Raw genomic sequence first — 19,379 nt, forward strand, 5'->3', positions numbered from 1 at the left:
GGTGTGGAAATTTAATAATAAACTACTTGTGCACAGGACTAAATCAGAGCAACATCTACTTGTCCCTCATGACGATCCACTTTTCCGGACCAATTTTCGCTTTTACACTCTAATTTTTCCCTCTTCGCCCTATAATAGCCATAACTACCTACTATAATGATACCTTTTTAATTTTTCAATAACATATTCTCCAAACTCAAAAATAAATAAAGATATATATATATATATATATATATATATATATAATCGGTGAAGTGAAATTGAAATAGTAAAAGATAGTTTAGCAAATTTGGTGGTTCTTTTCTACGCCATTTACCTTGTGGTTGAGATAACATGTTATTTTGATACTTCAGGTCACCTGATTACAGCAATACCAGATTTGTATAGTTTACATCATGTTACTAATTAAAAAAAAAATTCAGAACTTTTTCAAATTTTTTAATTGCCATTTTTGACCCTGTAGCTTTTTTTTTTTCGCATACCAGGTTGTATGAGGGCTAATTTTTAGCGACATAATCAGTTTTTTTGTATCGGTACCATTTTGGTATTGATTTGACTTTTTAATTGCTTTTTAACTTTTTTTTCTGGTATATTATAAAGATTGCAATTCTGTGATTTGGTATATATTTTTTTACATGTAAGTCATTTACCGTATGGGATACATAATGTTATATTTTAAGAGTTCGTACAATTGTAAATATGTATACATGTTTTATATAGGAAAAGGGGGTGATTTGAACTTTTAACATGGAAGGGGTTAATGTGTGTCTTTTAAACTTTTTTTTTTTTTTACACTTTATTAGACTTCTAGGAGGAATCATTAGATTCCTCATACAGATCAATAGAGTTCTATTGAACTCCATTGATCTGTGTTCTCTGCGATCCATTGATAGATCCTAGTCCAGCCAGGGTCTATCAATGGCAGAGCCACAGACACCATGGAACAGAGGTAAGCCCTCTGGCTACTTCTATAGTGGGGGCTGCAGAGTACGGAGCGGGCAGGAGTCGGGCGCCTGTTCCATAAACCGAGCACCGCCGCGCTTGTCAGGTCCGGCCCTGCTTGCCCGAAGCAGGGCTAAGGGCCAGAAAAAGGTTCCCTTTAGATGTGGAATTCCTATCATGAGTTTTGCCCAACCTGCATATTATGGGTTATTCTAGGAATTCTTTTTACAATGCGGTGACAGAGCCATGGACCCTAGGGAAGCAGAGGTAAGCCCTCTGCCTACCCCCACAGGCGATTCACCCCACTATCCCACCAGGGAGCATTTCCATGTCCCTTTAGACACCACTTTCAGCTGTGACAGTGGCAATCTAAAGAGTTAATAGCTGGCCACGGCATACCGGCTATTAGCCCACTCCATACACCGAGTGCCGCCATACTTATCAGGGGGGCTTTCAGATCTGGCCCTGATGGCCTCAAAATTTTCCTGCCCAGCGCCCTAAACTGCATGTCCCCGGTGTCAGGCGATAGGATTTCAACATCCCTGAGCTGTGACACCTGTGCTGTACATCCCCCGATTTGGCCGATGTTGGGCATTAGCTCCTTTAGAATCCAAGAACAATGTTAATTGCTGGATTTAAAATAAGGAGCTGGAAGCTCAGTGAAGCTGATGGGGACACCCACGGCAAAATCGGGTCCTGATCAGCTGAGAGCACGGCAGAAGATCTCACTTTCCTTCTCGCAATCCGATGCTCCAATATGGCACAGCATTGTTCAGTGTTTGCAGTCTAAAGATTGCAAGTAATAGTTCCCTTAAATATTGGAAGAAAAAAAAAAAGTTAATGTGAATTAACCCCTTCCCTAATAAGCTTAACCTGTTAAGGATGCTCCCCTGCTCTGATGCGGGCTCACAAGCTGACCCCACATCATAGCAGGGTGGTCCCGGCAGCTATTAGCATTGAACTGTGTTTGGAATTTAAGGATTGCATTTAATAGGAGAGAGCACAGAGGAGTCCTATCAGATAGGAGAGAGCACAGAGGACTGCTAAAACCGCGGTGTCCCAATCAACTGAGAGGACGCCGGGAGGGCCCTTACCTGCTTCCTCGCTGGTCGATCGGTGCTCTGATGCTCCAGCAGGCCTCAGCAGCCTGGAGCAATCAAGCACTGATAACACTGATCTATGCTATGACATAGCATTGAACAGTGTTTGGAATCCAAGGATTGCATGTAATAGTCCCCTATGGGGACTAAAAAAAAATGATGTAAGAAAAAAGTTAATAAATGTGAATTAACCCCCCTTTTCCCATTTAAAAATAAATATATATGTAAACAAAAATGAACATAAACATATGTGGTATCGCTGCTTGTGTAAATGTCCGAACTATAAAAATATAATGTTAATTAAACCGCATGGTCAATGGCATATAAGTAAAAAAAAAATACAGAAATCCAAAATTGCGTATTTTTGGTCATTTTGTTTACCCTAAAAAAAGTGTAAAAAGTGATTAAAAAGTTCCATCAAAACAAAAATGGTACAGATAAATACTACAGATCACGTCACAAAAAAATTATACCTCACACATCCCTGTATACGGAAAAATAAAAAAAAGTTATAGGTGTCAGAAGAGGACAATTTTAAATGTACTAATTTTCATGCACATAGTTATTATTTTTTAACAGAAGTAAAACAAAATCAAAACTATATAAGTTTGGTATCTTTTTAATCAAAAAGTGAACTGCGTGGAAACGGAAGCCGCTTAAAATTACAAAATGGCATGTTTTATTTATTTTTTTTTTTTAAGTTTGTCCCACAAATAATTATTTTTTGTTTTACCATATTTTATTTCCTGAAATCATGGCTTCTAAAATCATGGCTTATACAATCATGGCTTTGTCCAAGCTGAAGCACAATCATGATTAAAGTCCTGTAAGTGAGGGTGGGCTAGAACTCCTCTGTGTCAGATAGGACAGGAGAGAGCACAGAGGAGTACTATCAGACAGGAGAGAGCACAGACCAGTACTATCAGACAGGAGAGAGCACAGAGGAGTACTATCAGACAGGAGAGAGCACAGAGGAGTGCTATCAGACAGGAGAGAGCAGAAAGGAGTACTATCAGACAGGAGAGAGCAAAGAGGAGTACTATCAGACAGGAGAGAGCACAGAGGAGTGCTATCAGACAGGAGAGAGCACAGAGCAGTCCTATCAGAAAGGAGAGAGCACAGAGGAGTACTATTGGACAGGAGAGAGTATAGAGGAGGAGTACTTTTGTCAACTTATTTATAAATGTTCAGGAGGAAGATCAGGGGAATGGTGTCAAAACAGTAGTATGAGAGAGTGCCCAAAGATTGTTACAGTAGATATATTGTAAAAACAGACCTGTTGGAATACTTGGTGCAAGCTGAAGTGCACAACCTTAGTACCTTATTCTATACAGGACACTCTATTTGTGTCCACTGTTCCCCCCTTTTACATACTCTCCTACAGCTGACTATACACCTCTTAGGCATTATTAGGCATTAACCCCTTAAGGACATAGGACGTAAATGTATGTCTTGGTGCCCTTGTACTTAGCGCACCAGGGTGTACATTTACGTCCTATACATGACGCGAGCACTGGAGTGGGGCCAGCTGCTATCAGCAGCCAGGGACCCGCCGGTAATAGCGAACATGAGCGTTCGCGCTGATGTCCTCCATTAACCCCTCAGATGCTGTGATCAATACAGATCGTGGCATCTGCGGCAGTTCGGTTGCTATAATGGATGATCTGATTGGCGCTGCCGCGGGGATCTGATCATCCATAATGGTTGACGGAAGTCCCCTCACCTGCCTCCGTCCATCTCCAGGTGTCTTCTGGTCTGAGATCAAGCAGACCAGAGCAGAAGATTGCCGATTATACTGATCAGTGCTATGCCCTATGCATAGCACTGAACAGTATTAGCAATCAAATGATTGCTATAAATAGTCCCCTATGGGGACATAAAAAGTTGTAAAAAAAAAAAAAGAAAGAAAAAAAGTAAAAAAATATTTGAAAAATCTCCTTTAATAAAAATGTAAATAGTCCCTTTTTGCTATTTTACCCCCAAAAATAATTTATAAACATATTTGGTATCGCCACATGCGTAAATGTCCAAACTATAGAAATATAATAAACAGCGTGAACGTAAAAAAAAAAAAATCCAGAATTGCTGCTTTTTATGTCACATTATATTCCCCAAAAATGTATATTATATCACATATTCACAAAGATGGTACTGATAAATACTACAGATTACGGTGCAATAAATGAGCCCTCCTACATCCCCGTATACAAAATTTTTAATGTTATAGGTGGTCAAAATAGGGCAATTTTAAAAATACTTTATTTTTAAAATAACTCTTTAACCCCTTGCCGCATATTGAAGTTTATAAACATCCATAAGCGGCTCCCGAGGTATGACGCATGCTCAGCAGGTGAGCGCGCATCATACCCGGTGGGTCCTGGTTGTTATAAGAAACCAGGACCCGTGGCTAATGCCGGATATCGCCAATCTAGCTGATGTCCGGCATTAACTCTTTAGATCAAAGTTGATTGACGCACCTAAAGTGAAAGTAAAAGCTTCCCGGCAGCCCAGTCGGGCTGATCGGGACCACCGCGGTAAAATCGCGATTTCCTGATCAGCTAGAATGCAACAGGAGGGTGCCTTACCTGCGTCCAGTGCATCCGATTTGCGATTGATTGCTCCAAGCCGGAAATCCAGGCTTGAGCAATCAAACGCCGATAACACTGATCCCTGCCATTGCATTGCAATGGCAATGACCAGTGTAATGAATCAATGTACTGCATCTTATAGTCTTATGGGGGGCTATAACACTGCAAAAAAAAAGTGTGGTAAAAAAAGTTAATAAAGATGATAAAAATAAATATAAACATATGTGGTATTGCCGCTTGCGTAAATGTCTGAACAATAAAAATATATTGTTAATTAAACCGCACGGTCAATGGCTTACGTGCAAAAAAATTCCAAAGTCCAAAATAGCATATTTTTGGTCACTTTTTATACAATAAAAAAAATGAATAAAAAGCGATCACAAAGTCCAATCAAAACAAAAATGGTACCAATAAAAACTTCAGCTCACGGCACAAAAAATTATCCCTCATACCTGTGCATACCCTAGCCCTGTACATGGAAACATAAAAAAGTTATAGGGGTCAGAGGACAATTTTAAACATATAAATTTTCCTGCAGCTAGTTATGATTTTTTCCAGAAGTATGACAAAATCAAACCTATATAAGTAGGGTATCCTTTTAACCATATGGACCTACAGAATAAAGATAAGGGGGGAGATTTATCAAAGGATTTAGACTGGTTTTTCTTGTCTAAAGTCACAGTCTAAATATGTGCGACTTTTCTGTGACTTTTGCTCTAGAGGATTTTTAGAACATGATGCATGCAAGTCTATTTTAGACAGAAATGCATTGGAAAATGCATTGGTGCTGAATTTATCAAGTGCGACTTTTGTGCGACAAGTCGCATCTGCCCAAAATACGCTGAAATATCAGACCATGTTGGAGCAGGTCTAAATGCAGTTTAAGCTGTAGACCCTGAAGTCTGAGCACAGAATTTATCAAGGGCTGTGAGACCTTTGATAAATTAGGAGCACAATAGACAGGAGACTACCACATACGCTGGTCTATAAGCATACCCAGAATAGACTAGATTATTAAATGTCCCCCAAGGTGTCAATACTGAAATATTTACTGTGTAGAAACGGAAGCCCCAAGCCCCCAAAATTTACAAAATAGTGTTTTTTCTTTTTTCTTTCAGTTTGTCGCACAATTATTTTTTTTTTCTCTTTCGCTGTAGATTTGTGGGTAAAATGACTGTCATCACAAAGTAAAATTGGTGGAACAAAAAATAAGCCATGATATGGGTTTTTAGGTGCAAAATTGAAAGGGTTAGGATTTTTAAAAGGTAAGGAGGAAAAAACTAAAGTGTGAAAATGAAAAATTGCCAAAGAGGGAAGGGGTTAACGACGCAGGACGTATATTTTATGTCATGTTCTGGCTCCCGTGATAGAACGTGGGGTCACGTGGTGACCCCGCGTCATATCGGGTCGGTCCCGGCGGCCATCAACAGCCGGGACCCACGGCTAATACCGGACATCACCGATTACGGTGTTGCCCTGTATTAACCCTTCAGATGTGGCGATCAAAGTTGATCACCGCGTCTAAAGTGAAAGTGAAACCTTCCTGGCAGCTCAGTTCGTGGCACCCCAAAAAGCTTGCAGGATGCGAGGAGGATCCGTACCTGCCTCCTTGCTGTCCGATTGCCAAATGACTGCTCCGGGCCTGAGATCCAGCCAGGAGCAGTCGAGCGGCGATAACACTGATCAACACCATGCTGTTGCATGGAAGTGATCAGTGTAGGAAATCAGTGTGCGCAATGTTATAGTCTCCTATGGTGGCTATAGCATTGCAAAAAAAAAAAAAAAAAGTGAAAATAAAGTGTTAATAAATGTGATTTAACCCCTTCCCTAATAAGTCTGAATCACCCCCCTTTTCCAATAAAAAAAAAAACTATGTTACTAAATATAAACGTATGTGGTATCACTGCGTGCGTAAATGTCCGATCTATGAAAATATATTGTTAATTAAACCGCACGGTCAATGGCGTACGCGTAAAAAAAAAAAATCCAAAATGCCAAATAGCTTATTTTTGGTCCCATGGTACCGATAAAAACTTCAGATCACGGCGCAAAACATTATCCCTCATATCGCCCCATACGCGGAAAAATAAAAAAGTTATAGGGGTCAGAAGAGGACATTTTTAAACGTATTCATTTTCGTGCATGTAGTTATGATTTTTTTCCAGAAGTATGACAAAATCAAACCTATATAAGTAGGGTATCATTTTAATCGTATGGACCTACAGAATAAAAATAAGGTGTCATTTTTACCGAAAAATGCACTGCGTAGAAACGGAAGCCCCCAAAATTTACAAAATGGCATTTTTGTTTTTTCAATTTTGTTGCACAAAGTTTTTTTTTTTAGTTTTTTTTGTTTCACCGTAGATTTTTGGGGAACATGACTGATGTCATTACAAATTAGAATTGGTGGCACAAAATATAAGCCATCATATGGATTTTAAGGTGGAAAATTGAAAGGGTTATGATTTTTAAAAGGTGACAAAAAAACTAAAATGCAAAAACTGAAAAATGCTGAGTCCTTCAGGGGTTAAAGCAGTACAGTAATAGAAAAGTATGTAATCATGGATATCATTTTAATTGTATTGACCCACAGAATAAAGAAAACGTAAATTTTACCATAAAGTGTACAGCATGAAAGCGAAACCCTCCAAAATGTACAAAATTGCAGTTTTCATTTAAATTTCCCTACACAAATAATCCTTTTTTTTGTTTTGCCATACATTTTAAGTAAAATAAAACGTTTCATTGCAAAATAAAATTGGTCACGCAAAAAATAAGCCCTCATATTGGTCTGTGCATGGAAATATTAAAGAGTTATGATTTTTAGAATGTGAGGAGGAAAAAACGAAAATGCTAAGATAAAATGTTGTGTGTCCTTAAGGCCAATATGGGCTGTGTCGTTAAGGGGTTAAACAGAAAAAACTATAACTGCTAACCCATACAGTGTGCTCAGCAACTTAGGCTGCTTTCACTCTCTAAAGTTCTTTTATTTTAAAGAGCCGTTATAATGTTCTGTTATGAAATTCCTTAACCCCTTAAGGACGCAGGGTTTTTCCGTTTTTGCATTTTCATTTTTTCCTCATCACCTTCTAAAAATCATACCGCTTTCAATTTTGCACATAAAATTCTATATGATGGCCTATTTTTTGCGCCATTAGTTCTACTTTGCAGTGACATTAGTCATTTTACCCAAAAGTCCACGGCGAAACGGAAAAAAAAATTAATTGTGCGACAAAATTGAAGAAAAAAATGTAATTTTGTAACTTTTGGGGGCTTCCGTTTCTACGCAGTGCATTTTTCGGTAAAAATAACACCTTATCTTTATTCAGTAGGTCCATACAGTTAAAATGATACCCTACTTATAGGTTGGATATTGTCGTACTTGGGAAAAAAATCATAACTACATGTAGGAAAATTTATATGTTAAAAATTCTCATCTTCTAACCCCTTTTACTTTTTTATTTTTCCGTGTATGGGCCGGTATGAGGACTCATTTTTTGCGCTGTGATCTGAAGTTTTTATCGGTACCATTTTTGTATTGATCAGACTTTTTGATTGCTTTTTATTCATGTTTTCATGATATAAAAAGTGACCAAAAATACGCTATTTTGGACTTTGGAATTTTTTTGCACGTACACCATTGACCGTCCAGTTTAATTTAAATTTAGTTTAATTAACAATATATTTTTATAGTTCGGACATTTCCGCACGCGGCGATACCACATATGTTTATTTTTATTTACACAGTTTTTTTTATGGGAAAAGGGGGTGATTCAAGGGGTTAAATGACCTTTTGTTAACTTTTTTTTTTCACGTTTTTTATTTTTATTTTGCAGTGTTATAGCTCCCATAGGGACCTATAACACTGCACACACTGATCTTTTACCCTGATCCCTGCAAAGCTTTGCATAGATCAGCGAGATAGGGGCTCAATTGCTCAAGCCTGTAGCTCAGGTTTGGAGCAATCAAACGCCGATCGGACACGACAGAGCAAGGTAAGGGGGTCTCCGTTCACGTCCTAGCTGATCGGAACATCACAATTTTATCACAATGTCCCGATCAGCCCGACTGAGCTGCAGGAAAGCGTTTACTTTCATTTTTAGACGCGGTGATCAACTTTGATCGCCGCGTCTAAAGGGTTAATAGCGCGCGGCACAACGATCGGTGCTGCACGCTATTAGCCCAGGGTCCCGGCTATCGTCAGCCGGGACCGATCCGGTGTGATTCTTTAAACACCGGGAACGGACGAGGGGCGTACAGGTATGCCCTTCATCCTGAAGGAGTTAAAAACATCCCTTAAACAGCTGTTACAAAATCCCATACAGCTGTTGCAAAATCCCATTAAAGTGTATGGGATTTTTACATTATCTGTTTTAACCCGTCATAGCCCGTTATTAATAACTGACGTTATTTGTGACTGGAGAAAAAACGGTACATGCACTATTTTTCTCCCGTCACAAAATTACCTCCCTTATTAATATCGGACTATGACAGGTTAAAACGGATAATGTAAAAATCCCATAGACTTTAATGGGATTTTGTAACGGCCGTATGGGATTTTGTAATTGCCGTTTTTAAGAGTTTTCATAACGGAACATTATAACGGCTCTTTAAAACGGAAGAACTTTATAGTGTGAAAGCAGCCTTAGGTGGAAAGGAGGGATGTAGAAGTGTCAGACTCCTTCTCATTCTCTTTTCTTGCTGCCTTCCTCATTCAGCTGCCAGCAGCCCACAGTGTCAGGTCCAGCTCCAGTGGTGTTCATATGCCTGAAAGAGGCAGCATCACTGTTTGATAATGCCACTTATTACTGAATGCAACAATTGTGTTTCCTGTAACACCAAGATGTAATCATTGCAGTTTTTAAAATGGGTACTCCAGGGAAGGATGGAGATTGTATATATATAATGTTAACCTCTTAAGGACTCAGGGCGTACCTGTACACCCTGAGCCCGGTCCCTGTGTGAAAAACGGGGTCACGCCGTGACCCCGCATCACACTGGGTCGGTCCCGGCTGCTAATGATAGCAGGGACCCTGGGCTAATAATAGCGTGCGGCACCAATCATTGTGCTGCATGCTGTTAACCCTTCAGATGCGGCGATCAAAGTTGATCGCCGCGTCTGAAAACGAAAGTAAACGCTTCCCGGCAGCTCAGTTTGGATCAGCTGGGACGCAGGTGGAGGTCTCCTTACCTCTCTCCGCAGCGTCCGATCGTGGTTTGATTGCTCCTAGCCTGAGCTACAGGCTTGAGCAATCGAGCCCCTATCTCACTGATCCGTGCAAAGCTATGGCTTTGCAGGGATCAGCATAAGAGATCAGTGTGTGCAGTGAAAGTGAAAAAATAAAGTTAACAAAGGTCATTTAAAGGGGATGTGCGCTGCCCTGACTTTCGGAGCTCCGCTCACAGCGTCCGGAAGTTCACTACTCTGAACACTGTGTGCGGGCTTCCATGTTCGCAGCCGCCGGGCGTGACGTCTCGCCCGCCCCCTCGTGACGTCTCGCCCGCCCCCTCAACAAAAGTCTATGGGAAGGGGCGCAACCGCTGTCACGCCCCCTTCCCATAGACTTTAGTAGAGGGGGCGGGCGAGACATCACGAGGGACCTCACGCCCGGCGGCCACGAACACGGAAGCCCGCACACAGCGTTCGGAGTAATGAACTTCCGGACGCTGTGAGCGGAGCTCCGAAAATGAGGGCAGCGCACAACCCCTTTAACCCCTTCCCTAATAAAAGTTTGAATCACCCCCCTTTTCCCATTAAAAAAAAAAAAACTGTGTAAATAAAAATGTAACATATGTGGTATCGCCGCGTGCGTAAATGTCCGAACTATAAAATTATATCATTAATTAAACCGCACGGTCAATGGCGCACGCGCAAAAAAATTCCAAAGTCCAAAATAGCGTATTTTTGGTCACTTTTTATATCATAAAAAAATGAATAAAAAGCAATCAAAAAGTCCGATCAATGCAAAATTTATACAGATAAAAACGTCAGAACACGGCGCAAAAAATGAGCCCTCATACCGGCCTGTATGCGGAAAAATAAAAAAGTTACAGGGGTCAGAAGATGACAATTTTAAACGTATACATTTTCCTGCATGTAGTTATGATTTTTTTCAGAAGTGCGACAAAATCAAACCTATATAAGTAGGATATCATTTTAACTGTATGGACCTACAGAATAAAGATAAGGTGTAATTTTGACCAAAAAATGCACTGCGTAGAAAAGGAAGCCCCCAAAAGTTACAAAATGAAATTTTTTCTTCAATTTTGTAGCACAATGATTTTTTTTTTCCGTTTCACCGTGGATTTTTGGGTAAAAAGACTAATGTCACTTCAAAGTAGAATTGGTGGCGCAAAAAATAAGCCATCATATGGATTTTTAGGTGCAAAATTGAAAGCGTTATGATTTTTAGAAGGTGATGAGAAAAAATGAAAGTGCAAAAACGGAAAAAAGAGAGTCCTTAAGGAGTTAATTTGGAGTAGTCGTATTAGTCCAGTGATGCAGATGCAAAATCATAGGATATCCCTTTATCAAGTCAAAAGCATTTCTGAGCACACAAGAAGCCACCATACTACGTGGTTATGTTTCCCGCCACGCCCCCTCCCATAGACTTCCATTGAGGGGGCGGGGCATCATGAGGGGGCAGGGCTGTGACGTCACAATACTCCGGCCACTTTGTCGTGAGTCATCAGCACAGATCGATCTTTGCTCCTTGCAGCTGATGACAAGCGGGTGCTGCAGGAGAGAGAGCGGCGGGATCCCCGTGATCAGACATCTTATCCCCTATCCTTTGGATAGCGGATAAGATGTCTAGGGGCGGAGTAACCCTTTAAACAATCTTTGCATACAGCCATTTTGGAAGATTGTAGCAGTGTTATGCTGAAATAAATTAAAAATAAAAGCTGGTATTACACTAATTATTTTTAGTGGTGCACTAGGGACCAGGGCAGCCAATACATCTGTGGGGGACGCTGATACAGCTATGGCTCATTTCGCCCACAGCAGGATTACCTTAGAGCTTTGCAAAGCTCACCGTGTTTGGCACTTCCACTGAACTTTTCCATTGCCTCCTCCTCTCCACTGGTGATGGGCACTTTCACTGCATCTCTTATCTTTCTACCTCTACAAGCCTCCTATGCCTTCAGCCACACACACTTCTTCCTTCTGCCGCAGGCTGGTAAGCCATGCCCACCAAGTTTTGACCGGAAAACATCATTCTTGGACCATTTTCAGCACATCCCTACTATTTTTCCTTTTATTATTTGAGCCCAGGTCAGGAGTGGATATAAAACATGCGGACAGTCTTTTGGCAAGTTTAACTCAAAGAAATCTATCTCTATATTGATCAGTTTAGAGTATATACTATTTATCAAACATATGCATCATATGTACAGCCCAAGCATGATATAAAAAGAAATGCTGTGGAGTCGGACGAAATTTTGGGAACCTGGAGTCGGAGTCGTCAAACAATGCACCGACTCTGACTAAATTTAGATTCGAATGGGGAAAAAAAGCAAGTTTGAATGTCCCAATTCACAAAAAGTTATAATTAATGACTTCAAACATCTTAAGTGACCATGAAGAAGCATGCTTTTCATGTGCTTCACTATATGGGACACAATGCAGGAGAGGCAATACTTATACTTTCCATAGTGTTGTGTTCTGCTGTAACAGGGAACCCATGGTTAACCTAGCCTCTCACTGATAAGGGATTAAGTAAATATGTTTTTTGCAGGACTAGAGACACTTGTATAAGTGAAGGGAATGGAGGGTCAATAGTTCAAGACTGAAGCTGTAAACCTTTGGAAAAACTGCTGTCACTCAGCTAAGGCTATAAAAACTTGTAAACTCCGATTGTTAGCTTAAACTTTAATACATTCGCATATTAATACAGAGGAGTCGGGGAGTCGGAAGTAAAAAAAAATTGCGGACTCGGATTTGGAACATTTATCTATCGACTCTACAGCCCTTATGCACGTGGCTGTATTTCGGCTTCATTTTATACAGAGCCATAATAGAATACCCATGAAAGTGCATAATGTGAGACATAAGAGAGCTAAATAGCCTGATATGACATTTAATGAAGTTCTTATTCCATAAGATTTAGGTGGTTGTATTTGTTATTTAATGGGACTATGTCAGCTCTATTTGCTGCTAAGAGCTGCAGACATCATTAGATAGCTGTTAGGGAATAAAAGCAAACACTACCTTTTCTGGAGCAGATGGTGTGTTCCAGACAAGTGTCAAGGAGGCTGGGTTGAGATGCTAAAGTGCCACAGCCTGGCACGCCTCCTCACTCTCACCCCCAACAGTCTCTTTTAGTCAATTAGTGAGCTGCTATGGGGTGGGGTTGAAAGAGGAGGTGTGACAAGCTGTGGCACTTGAGCAACCCAGCCCCACCTCTTTGACACTTGGCTCAAAAATAAAAAGGTGATTTTATAAGTTTGGCAACCACCATCTCCAGGAAAGGTACAGTTTATATATATATATCCTATAACAGCATAATTGCATGGAAAAGCAGACAGCAACGTTTGTTCATCTTTTTGGTACAATGCTATCTAGTTTATGAAACAATAACAACTGTACTTACAAATTTCTCTTTACATTTGGGCATGTGTTTATAGACAGACTCTATACTGAGTAGTGACCATTCCATAATGTGGTGCTGGTAGATTCTAATGCATCTTTTTGACAGCCTGTGCTACACTGCCTTGTGTTCGACTTTTATAAGGCTTATCATACGATAAAGAAAGGATGATGTCAATTTAAAAGGTAATAATAAGCTCCAAGTCAAGAAATAACTTGCACATCTGTTACCTGCACTGACTCTTAGTGACAGCCTTCTAGCATGCTTTGTGGTGATTACTTAGAAATTGCTGGTGAATAAGGCAGGTTGCCCGGGAATGCTGCTTGCCTTTGCTTACTTTTTTAGCAGTATGGGTTCTTGTAAAAAGAAAAAATCTAATTTTCAATGCAAAGCGCCTGTTGATTTGGGACAAGGGAACATTTATTTCCCTGCTCTTTCAACCCCCTCCTCCTCCCCCTCCTCTCCCTCTCTTTGCTTTATCTCCCCCTTATTTATTTTTCTCCCCCCTCCACCTGATGTGTTCTCTTTGTATCCTGGGAGATTCTCTTCATGCTGAGGTTTCCATAGAAATTCACCTTGTTGATGTTGGCTCGCAATGAGTAGGTGGAAGGAGGGGGAGATTGGAGTGAGCACCACCTGTTATAAAACTGTATGTGATGGAAAAGTGCAGCGCATGTTGTGCTCCCCCTTTTTTGCATAGCATGAATTGCCTTTCTGTCTTTCTGGCACATTGCATCGCAGAGCACTATATACATTCCTCTTTCTCCCTAACAGAGCAACGCGTGTGTGTTGAGTTGGGAAGATCTGCAGCAGACCAGAGGAACAGCCAAAAGTTTGGGCAATTCTGGGGTAGTGGTATGTGCACTGGGTTCCATGATCAGTATTTGAAGTGCGTGTTTATATGTCTGTGCCATTGTCTTTTGTGCCCACCACTCCATCTCAGCACAAAGACTAGTTTCTGTGCTGCTTTTTTTTTTTTTTATATAAAGAGGGTAGGTGAGGGTTCATAGTTTAGGAAACCAAACTGGCTTGAATTGGGGGCATTCAGTGTACGCTCATAATCATCAAAAAGTATTTACTTCATTGCACTGCCTGTAAAATGATTATTATAATGTCTGTATAAAGCGTGTTATTCCTCCTCGTAAAAAGTAATCTGCTTTTTCCCATTTCAATAACGTTAGAATTTAACCATATATTCTTACTCAGATCAGTCATAAAATTAAGACCAATGATGGGTACATTGTGTAACATTGATAATGTAGCGACATTGGCACATATTGAGGGACAAGATGTATTAGACAGGTAGTAAGTAGACAGTAGTAAGTAGTCAATTTAAGTTTATCTGTTGAGAGCCAGAAAAATAGGTAAGCATAAGAATTGTGATGGCTAAACAATTGAGTCAGAATTTATAAATTGACCACTCTTGTGCAGTGTTGAATACCTGCCTAATGTAGTCAAAGGACAGGCAGCAGGGTTATGAGTGCACAAGGGGCACTGATCAACATGGGGAGAGAAAGCTAGCCTGTCTAGAAGAGTCACTGTACTGTGCAGACAAATATCTGGCTTTGATAGAAAAATGTCACGTCACCAAGTACATCACATCTACTTGTTTATGGGGCTTTATAGCCACAGACATATCAGAGGGTTGCTGACCTGTGTACACTACCAGAAGCACCTACATTGAGCACATGACCATAAGAATTAGACCACAAGGTAATTGAAGAGTTTGAGGAACTTGACAAAGAGTTCAGAGTGTTGACTTGCCCTCCAAATTTTTTTCATTGCCGCCTACCAAGATCCGTAAAATTGTTGTTCATATAGTTAAACGAGGGTTTATTTTTTTGTGGGACAGGTTTCACTTTTTAACGATGCCATTTTGGGGTTCAGAGATTTCATTGATTAACTTTTGTTTGAAAGGGAATTATGGGGAAAACATTTTTTTTTTTTTTTTTTACATTTTAAATTTACTCAATTCATCATGTGGTCACTTTCTTTTTTCAACCCATCCCACTAGGACATGTTCACATGCAGTCTTCTGATTGCTTATATAATATACTGCACATCTATTCAGAAGGCCCCTGGCTACAATAGATATCCAACAATCTCATTATCAGGCTGCCAAAGAGGTGAAAGTGCCCCACAGACTCCTTACACGTTTCGGTTAGCACTTTAACTGCAGCATGTAAAGGGTTTACCATAAGGGTTGGAGACCCCTGCCAGTTTATTTTGACCCCACTGTAAAAAGGCGTATCAGTAATGGGTTAATGGGTTAATCAGTAATCAGTAAAGAATCTAATCAGCAGCCACTTTTTTAAAAATTTTTGTAGCTTGACTGTTGTATAGCAGAAGTGTTTTTTACTGTTATTAAATTGTGCTTTATTATAGTTTTCCCATGGGTTTATATTAAAAAATCTGTCAGGATTGCCATCTGGTGGCTTAGTTTTTAGCTTCTCTTTTTTCTATCATGAACGATCATCTAAGCCAATTTGTGAACTGCCTAGAAAGACTTCACTCTGCGCAGTGTGTGAAAACATGCAGGCTGTAGAAGAGAAGCCAAGCAAAATTTTAATGAAACCTGTTTAAATGTGTCCATAGTCTTTATCCAGTAATCCCAGTTTGTTAAATGACCTTATTTGTTCTAGATTTATAATTTTTCACAAGTACAGTATATACAGTCATGGCTGTAAATGTTGGCACCCCTGACATTTTTTTTTGAAAATGAAGTATTTCTCACAGAAAAGGATTGCAGTAACACATTTTGCTATACACATTTATTCCCTTTGTGTGTATTGGAACTAAACCAAAAAAGGGAGGAAAAAAAGCAAATTGGACATAATGTCACACCAAACTCCAAAAATGGGCTGGACAAAATTGACACCCTTTCAAAATTGTGGATAAAAAAGATTGTTTCAAGCATGTAATGTTCCTTTAAACTCACCTGGGGCAAGTAACATTTGTGGGCAATATAAAAATCACACATGAAAGCAGATAAAAAGGAGAGAGGTTCACTTAGTCTTTGCATTGTGGGTCTGTGAGTGCCACACTAACCATGGAAAACAGAAAAAGGAGAAGAGAACTGCCTGAGGACTTGAGAACCAAAATTGTGGAAAAATATCAACAATCTCCATCTCCAATATCAAGTCCATCTCCAGAGATCTAGATTAATCTTTGTCCACAGTGCACAATATTATCAAGAAGTTTGCAACCCATGGCACTGTAGCTAATCTCCCTGGGGGTGGACGGAAGAGACAAATTGATGAAAGGTGTCAATGCAGGATAGTCCGGATGGTGGATAAGCAGCCCCAAACAAGTTCCAAAGATATTCAAGCTGTCCTGCAGGCTCAGGGAACATCAGTGTCAGTGTGAACATTTAAATGAAATGAAATGCTATGGCAGGAGACCCAGCAGGACCCCACTTCTGACACAGAGACATAAAAAAAAGCAAGACTACATTTTGCCAAAATGAACTTGAGTAAGCCAAAATCCTTCTGTGGGAAAATGTCTTGTGGTCTGATGAAACCAAGATAGAGCTTTTTGGTAAAGCACCTAATTCTACTGTTTACCGAAAATGGAATGAGGCCTACAAAGAAAAGAACACAGTACCTACAGTGAAATATGGTGGAGGTTCAATGATGTTTTGGGGTGGTTTTGCTGCCTCTGGCACTGGGGGGCATTGAATGCGTGCAAGGCATCAAGAATTTTGGGTCACACTGTACAGCCCTGTGTCAGAAAGCTAGATTTGCGTCCGAGATCTTTGGTCTTCCAGTAGGACAATGACCCCAAACATACATCAAATAGCACCCAAAAATGGATGGCAACAAAGCGCTGGAGAGTTCTGAAGTGACCAGCAATGAGTCCAGACCTAAATCTCATTGAACACCTGTGAAGAGATCTTAAAATTGCTGTTGGGAAAAGGCACCCTTCCTATAAGAGAGATCTGGAGCAGTTTGCAAAGGAAGAGTGGTCCAACATTCCGGCTGAGAGGTGTAAGAAGCTTATTGATGGTTATAGGAAGCTACTGATTTTAGTTATTTTTTTCCAAAGGGTGTGCAACCAAATATTAAGTTAAGGGTGCCAATAATTTTTCTAGCCCATTTTTGGAGTTTGGTGTGACATTATGTCCAATTTGCTTTTTTTCCTCCCTTTTTTGGTTTAGTTCCAATAAACACAAAGGGAATAAACATGTGTATAGCAAAGTATGTGTTAGTGCAATCCTTTTCTGTGAGAAATAATTCATTTTCTAGAGAAATGTCAGGGGTGCCAACATTTACGGCCATTACTGTATTCTCTTTGTATTCATTTTCAGAAACTTTTTACCATCTGACTATGTTAAAGGGGTATTCCAGGAAAAAAAACTTTTTTTATATATCAGCTGGCTCCAGAAAGTAAATTTGTAAATGACTTCTATTAAAAAATCTTAATCCTTCCAGTAGTTATCAGCTGCTGAAGTTGAGTTATTTTTTCTTTCTGACAACAGTGCTCTCTGCTGACACCTCTGCTTGTCTCATGAACTGTCCAAAGTAGGAGCACATCCCCATAGCAAACCTCTAATGCTTCAGATAGTTCCTGAGACAAGCAGAGGTGTTAGCATAGAACACTGTTGTCAGAAAGGAAAGAACAACTCAACTTTACCAGCTGACAAGTACTGGTAGGATAAAGATTAAGATGCAATTTAGAAATCTTTTTAACTTTCTGGAGCCAGTTGATATAAAAATAAGTTTTTTCCTCTAATGCCCCTTTAAGTACTATGCTTCTACTATTTCACACTGATGGTGTTTTGGTGTTATAGTTGTTTCCACACTCTAAGTTTATTACTGGCTTTTCCTGTCCCATAATTAACATGCCACGTTTTGATCTTGCTGAATGATTCCAAAAGTACATCATTCTTTTATTCATTTAAATTTAATACTGAGAAATGCACCCTGTTCCAAATTATTATGCAAATTATATTTTTCTCATTTACCTAAATAATTGATGTAAAAAACAGTCAGGATAATTCTCATGTTATCAACTTTTCAGAATACAATTCAATTCAATGAATTTGTATGCAGGATGTCAGAATAGTCTCCCAGAGCTGCTGTTTGGATGAAAACTGCCTCCCACCCTCATAGATCTTTTGCTTGAGGATGCTCCAAAGGTTCTCAATAGGATTGAGGTCAGAGGAGGATGGAGACCAGACCATGACTTTCTCTCCTTTTATCCCCATAGCAGCCATTGATGCAGAGGTATTTTTTTGCAGCATGAGATGGTGCATTGTCATGCATGAAGATGATTTTATTACAGAAAGCATAATTCTTCCTTCTGTACCAGGGAAGAAAGTGGTCAGTCAGAAACTCCACATACTTTGCAGAAGTCATATTTACACCTTTGGGGTCGATAAAGGTGCCCGACCAGCTCTCTTCCTATGATTCAAGCCCAAAACATGACTCCACCACTGCCTTGCTGACGTCGCAGCCTTGTTGGAACAGAGTGGCCATCCACCAACCATCCACTACTGCATCCATCTGGACCATCCAGGGTTGCACAGCACTCATCAGTGAACAGGACTTAAAGGGGTACTACTGTGCTGACAACTTATCCCCTATCTAAAGGATAGGGGATAAGTTGCTTGATCGCGCAGGGTCCCGCCGCTGGGAACCCCCATGCAGCACCCCGTTCTCATCAGGCCCCTGAGCGAACATCCGCTCCGGGTCTGATGATTGCCGATCACGGGGCTAGAGTTTCGTGATGTCACGGCTCCGCCCCCTGCCTCAGCTGTCTAGCCCCCTGCCATAGACTTGCATTGTGGGGCGGAGCGTGACGTCACAGGGGGGCGGAGCTGTGACGTCACGATCACCGACCCCGTCATCAGACCCGGAGCGGATGTTCGCTCCGGGGCCTGATGAGAGCGGTGTGCTGCGTGCGAGATCATGGGGGTCCCAAACGGCGGGACCCCGCGCGATCAGGCAATTTATCCCCTATCCTTTAGATAGGGAATAAGTTATCAGCTCGGTAGTACCCCTTTAATGCAGCAGTTTCTGCTTGTGAGCATTGGTTAGTGGTGGCCGAATAGAAGGTTTATGCACAGTTGCAAGACCCTGGAGGACTCTACACCTTGATGTCCGTGGGACTCCAGAGGTACCAGCAGCTTCAAATATCTGTTTACTGTTATGTAATGGTAT

At 40.5% G+C, this 19,379-nt stretch overlaps 1 protein-coding gene across 5 annotated transcripts in view; it reads left to right on the forward strand.

Annotated features, from left to right (window-relative positions):
- Positions 1-19,379, forward strand: part of FAM131A (family with sequence similarity 131 member A) — an 81,273-nt gene that overhangs the window by 52,389 nt on the left and 9,505 nt on the right. For 2 of the 5 annotated variants that reach the window (XM_056565660.1, XM_056565659.1), the window contains exon 3: positions 13,993-14,073. The exons of the other annotated variants lie outside the window; for them this stretch is intronic. In XM_056565660.1, coding sequence (XP_056421635.1) covers positions 13,993-14,073 — 81 coding nt within the window. The remainder of the gene's footprint in view (positions 1-13,992; positions 14,074-19,379) is intronic. 5 annotated transcript variants of the gene reach the window in all.

The sequence above is a fragment of the Hyla sarda genome, chromosome 3, assembly GCF_029499605.1.
Source record: "Hyla sarda isolate aHylSar1 chromosome 3, aHylSar1.hap1, whole genome shotgun sequence".
Classification (NCBI taxonomy): domain Eukaryota; kingdom Metazoa; phylum Chordata; class Amphibia; order Anura; family Hylidae; genus Hyla; species Hyla sarda.